The sequence below is a fragment of the Poecilia mexicana genome, unplaced genomic scaffold (genome assembly GCF_051168715.1).
Source record: "Poecilia mexicana isolate PSO_F unplaced genomic scaffold, ASM5116871v1 scaffold_14, whole genome shotgun sequence".
Classification (NCBI taxonomy): domain Eukaryota; kingdom Metazoa; phylum Chordata; class Actinopteri; order Cyprinodontiformes; family Poeciliidae; genus Poecilia; species Poecilia mexicana.
Genome location: NW_028263383.1, coordinates 6,319,907 through 6,325,906, shown reverse-complemented (window position 1 = coordinate 6,325,906; position 6,000 = coordinate 6,319,907). Strand labels below are relative to the sequence as shown.

The 6,000-nt window shown below is 36.3% G+C and overlaps 1 protein-coding gene across 1 annotated transcript in view; it reads left to right on the top strand.

Annotated features, from left to right (window-relative positions):
* The first annotated feature begins 485 nt into the window (after positions 1 to 485).
* grik1a (glutamate receptor, ionotropic, kainate 1a) overlaps positions 486 to 6,000 on the top strand; it is a 30,654-nt gene continuing 25,139 nt past the window's right edge. The window contains exon 1 of the mRNA XM_014980673.2: positions 486 to 691. Within this exon, the coding sequence (XP_014836159.1) occupies positions 610 to 691 (82 nt within the window). The 5' untranslated portion in view covers positions 486 to 609. The remainder of the gene's footprint in view (positions 692 to 6,000) is intronic.

The following is a 6,000-nucleotide window of genomic DNA, read 5'->3' as shown; positions in this document are numbered from 1 at the left end:
TCAGAGTAAAAGCTGCTTATTTCAAGTTTTGGGAGTTAATTTTACCTGGGGAATAATCATTTATTAGATCAAGTTTACAAATTAATGATCGAGAGTTTTACTCTAGAGTGTAACTCAGTAAAAGATGATGAATCTGACTTGTTTCTACCATCACAATTTCTATATCCTAATTTAGAATAGTTTAAAATAAACTTGGCAGTAAAAGAAGTTGAGTTCCTGCTTCCGTGTGTTTTATTTTGATGAATCGAACCGGACATTTAACTTCCTTGAGTTTCACACATCCACTCTGGCGTTTCTTTGAAGCTGGCACCTCTTGGATGCGCACAGTCCGGTGGATTTGTTTTGTCACCCTTGCTGCTTGGTCTTTTTTCTATATTTTGAAAATGAGACTTTAAATTTTAAAAAGTCTTATTTGTGAAAGAAAGCGTATCAATGTAATTTTTTTTTTCACCGTACCTTCAGCTGTGGATGGAGTGATGCGCAGCGTATCGGTTTGGGGATAAAACTTACCGTGCGTCGCGGTGACCCATCCGTGGTGTCCTCGGTTGGACAGAAACCCTTTTGGTCTGTCATGGTCCCAAAACTCCCAGAGAGTTTGCTTGGAAAACCATGGAGCACCGAAAGAGACTCTTCTGTTACATTGTCGTCGCGGCAGAGCTCTGTTTGGCTTCAGCACAAGTCCTCAGAATTGGTAAGCGCAACACCTGTTTACGCACAGGAGAGAATCAGAAACACGATTACAAGTGTGTCCGAGTTTTCATATTTACCATAAGAAATAGTTTGCGATGCTGTTCAGCATCTCGTTCCATCACCAGTGAACTGAAACAATCTCAGTTTCAGATGTTTGTGTGCCGTAGCCTGCGAGACTGAGTTTCCTGTTCCACGATGTCAACATAAATCAATGATGTAGATTAAAACACGTGGAGATATGAGGTGCACGAATAAATTTAAACCGCTTAAGGGTGCAGGTTTAAGGAAGCCTATTTGCAGTTTTACACATAAGCAAATATTTCAAAAGTGATTACAAGAGAGTCCCACTGATGTGGTAAATAAAGTTGTTTTCCAATGGCATTTTTGGAATTGGTTAGTATGGCCAATTCCAGGGCTGTAGGGACTCGGGTCAACACAAAAAATGGATGGAGAAAAGCAATGCCAGTTTCTCCCTCAAGCAAGTTTACACTGAAATTATGATCCCATTTAACCATCTCAATTCAGTGATAAAGGAAAGGCTGTCTTCTGTGTTTTGTTAGAAATGTGTATCGCTTCAGAATATCCCCATTGGAGAAGCTTGAACTGGGAATTGTTAAGTTCATTTCTAAACACAATTTGATATTAATGAAATAGATTGGAATATATTAGGGGACGAATGGTGGAATGAAAGGAGGGATTCTCAAACAATCAAAGTAAGAACTACTACTTCCTTCAACTTTATTCTTTCATCATGTTTTAACACTTTTTTTTTTACATTGCCCTAAAATATTCAGTTTGAACATTTATGCCATCAGAAAATCACTAAACTTCTTGCTACACAAGCAGCTGAAACTAAGATTACTGTTCACTACTTATATTTTATTACTTCAGTACGCCTGTGATAATTCTCAATCCCACTGTCATCATACATGTAGATAGATATAAAGAGAATCAACATAAAGCCGAAACTGGAGAAACATTCTCTCTCTTGGTTTTACTAGTTAAAAGCCTATAAGCAGCTCTTTGTTCCATCTGTACAAAATCAACTTCCAAAATGAAAATACTTTACATTTATAAAATGTGATATTGTAATACTTTCATAAAAGTACCATAATCTCAATGCTACAAGAAATCTCAATTGAGAAGTATGGATTAGGATCATGTTGACAAAAATGTAGCAGAAATTTTAATGCTTTTTTTAAGTTGGGGCTACCCATTTTCAGTATTTATGGATGGTCAGAAGATTATGCATTTTAGTTTGATCAAGTCATAACTCTGTGAATTTGAGCAAGACATAAGACAATTTTTACTATGAACACATAAATCAATACCAGTTTTGAACATCTGAGGACATCTGGAAGAAAAGAAGTTGATACCATGTGATCTTGCTGTGTTAGATCTCTTTTTGGCATGAACAGTATTTGTGAATTTGTGGCAATGTCCAGCTGCACTTGCAGAGGATTTACGGTGTGGGGTTTAGCTCTGGGTCTCATATTAATATTCAGGGCTGTTCTGGAGCAATCCGTTCAGCTTCAGCTATTCAGCTCAGACCCTTTGAGCAACACAAGTCTAGAAGTTTCCAACTCCAACACATTTGCATAACACAGTCAGTATGTTTGTTTGCATATGAGGATTTGTAGAACTGCAGAGCTTCTGTGGACGCATTGTTTTCAACAGAATCAGTAAGCAGCAAAAGTTGCTACATGGATATATACTGTATATACACACAACAAAAACTACCTGCTATTTTACTTAATTTTTTCTCAAGAAATTTTGGTGAGCTTTTAGGTAGCCAGTTATTGCATTTTGCAATACTTTGCAAATTTCGGTGCAGGATGTGTACAGAGTTTTATTTCATTGTTGCCTCCCTCAGTAATGAGGTCATTCATTGTACTGATAGCAATCCTTACCTTATAAAAAGAGAGCTATGGTATGCAACAAAATTGCTCAAATCAATCAATCAATCAATCAAATTTTATTTGTATGGCACATTTCAGCAGCAAGGCATTTCAAAGTGCTTTACATAATTAAAATAAAAACAGCATGTGACATCGCATAAACAGTGAGAAAGAGAAAGAGATTTTGAAACAGATAAAACATTAAAACCCGCACCCCTTTTAGGACTTCAGTTAAACGTCGTTTAACTGGGACTTTTTCCAGGGTCTTTATATCATTAAAACGTAAACAGTGAGAAAAAGAAATAAAAAGAAATTAATAAATAGATAAAAGCTAAAGATAAAAACATTAAAAACATCGAAGACATCAAAACCCACACTCTAATACTAATTTAGCCATAAGCAACTCTAAACAGGTGGGTTTTAAGTTGAAATTTAAAGGCACCCAGTGTTTCAGCTGTTTTACAGTTTTCTGGAAGCTTGTTCCAGATTTGTGGTGCATAGAAGCTGAATGCTGCTTCTCCTCGTTTGGTTCTGGTTCTGGGGATGCAGAGCAGACCAGAACCAGAAGATCTGAAGGGTCTAGATGGTTGGTACAGTGATAACAGATCTTTAATGTATTGTGGTGCTAAACCGTTCAGTGATTTATAAACTAACAACAGTATTTTAAAGTCTATTCTCTGAGCTACAGGGAGCCAGTGTAGGGACTTTAAAACTGGTGTTATGTGCTCCATCTTCCTGGTTTTAGTGAGAACGCGAGCAGCAGAGTTCTGGATCAGCTGCAGCTGTTTGATTGATTTATTAGTCAGACCTGTGAAGACGCTGTTGCAGTAATCAATGCGGCTAAAGATAAACGCATGGATGAGTTTCTCTAGATCGTGCTGAGACATTAGTCCTCTAATCCTGGAGATGTTCTTCAGGTGATAGAAGGCCGACTTTGTGACTGTCTTAATGTGGCTCTGAAGGTTCAGGTCAGAGTCCATCACTACTCCCAGGTTTCGGGCCTGATCGCTGGTTTTCAGTCGTAATAACTGAAGCTGTGCGTTGATTGTAGTTCGCTCCTCTTTAGGTCCAAAGATAATAACTTCAGTTTTGTGTCCGTTCAGCTGGAGAAAGTTTTAGCACATTCCTACCAGACACAACCTTCACTTTAATGGGGACAATGTAATCAATGATATCTGAAAGTTTGCACTGAAAATCATCTATCAACTTATCTACGTTATTATAGCTTAAGGACGAGGAAGAAAAGTAGATTTGATTAAATGTTTCTGCTGTGTTTTCTGTGAAAGTAAGCTTTGTGATGGTAGCTTTTTGTCCAAGTGGGTTAACAGATAAAGAACATTCAAAGATAACTGCAAAGTGATCCGACAGGGCGACATCAGTTACAGAAACATTGGAAATATTCACACCCTTACTGATAAACAGATCCAGTGTGTGTCCATGAGTGTGTGTTGCTTGTTTGACATGTTGTGTTAAACCAAAACTCTCCAATATATTACAGAGCTTTTTTGCCCCTCGATCTTGGGGGTTGTCAACATGAATGTTGAAATCACCGGCAATTATTAAACAATCATAATCAATGCAATATAAGAGATAGAAGTTCATTCAAGTCAGTAAAGAAATTTTCCACATATGTTGGAGTTTTGTATAAAGTTAGTGTCAAAGTTCGTTTGTGGCCTTTTACCTCAATTCCAAGATACTCAAAAGACGTGAAATTACCCAAAGAGATTTTACTACAATTTATGGTATTCTTAAATATTGAAATGCCCTTATTTATTTGTGTTTAATGCTCTGCAAGATGGGACATCACTAGTGATTTGCAGCAAGAGTTCAGAGGAAACAGCAAATTGAAGCCATTTCTATTTTGAATAAGAGATGCACCAACAAACCAACAACCAGAAATTGAAATCAGGTAGTTTTCTTTTGAAAATGTCATTCTCAGTGATCCCCAGAGGAAGATAAAGCTGGTATAAGAAGAAGTGTGGCGTTGGGAATGCATAATATCTGAACTGGATGTGTTACTATAGCATTATCCTCAAAATGACAATGGTAGACAACGCAGTGCAGCGATCATGTTTAATGGAAACCATGTGTCATCTTTTTTTACTCTTTACTTTTAAATCCTGCTGCCAGCTGGCCTCACAAAATATACATCATCACGATCACTCCCACAACCTGCAAACCTAACTTGCAAGGTGATTTTGAAAATATTGTTACTTTCACAAATATACAAAAAAGCTTTATATTATAAAACCACTGCATTTCTTTTTCCCGTTGCTTTTTCAAGTAGCAATAGGAAAAAAGTGCCTTGAATTTTAATATGTTCTCAATCTGTCTAAACTCTACAGTGCTGACTGAACATGTATTTTATATTTATATCTCACCAGGCAATGCAAAGCAAGCTTATTTGTATAGCACAATTCATATACAGCAGACTATAAAGTGATTTACAGAAAGAAAAAAGGAACAGAGATAAAAAAAACAAAACAACAACAACCAAAAAAGATTAACATTTCCTGGCATAAATGTCGATAATGAGCATCCACTTAAGACCTGATTCAAATGAAAGACTAGAGGCTATAAAAATAGTAAACAGTATTTCCTGATCCCCTGGGTCACTGTAATTATCACATTTCTTTCCATTTAAGTCTCTCATTCTTTCTAATTGTTTTCTACATTTTGAGGAGTATTTTTTGCTTTCTTTGAACACCAAAGTAAAAACCATTGTCTTTTTTTTTCTCAGATATATTTACTACTTCCCTGTTGCTACCTAACCAGAGCAATCTGCCTTGCTTCTTCAGCGAGGCGCTGATGTTAATAGTTTGGTTGCCAGATATCACCCAATATGCAAATGAAAGTCGGGAACCACTCCGTTAATTTTGTGATTTCCATGCACAGGCACAGGCGTAGTAGCCTCAGGAGATAAGTGGATAAACGTACAATCAGTGATGAGGTTACATAGTAATGGGTAAGAAAATAGGACTTCTAACATTTAAATGTAATTCTTGCATCTGTACTCAGAACCTGATCAATGTGAGTAACACATCAAGGAGAAATTACTTTTCTGCTCTCGCTCTTTTTTAATGAAAATAGAATACGGAGCATGCAGTACGTCAAAAGTATCGTGCAGCAATTTCTTTTTGTTGTTGTTTTTTATTTAACTGTAATACCAGCCCCTCAGTAAAAATAGATGACAAAATAAATTATAAATTATTTCATATAATTAACGTCAAGACATGGTTTAAAAATATTAGGTGTAGAACAATCTGGAATTCTCAAATAGCATATTTTATTTTGTAATACCCCAGATACATAAATCATTGTTACACATGAATGTTAAACTTTAAAACCAAAAGAGAAATAAAAAATCACTAACTTCTAGGGAATAACAATCATGTACAATTTAGCCATTTTT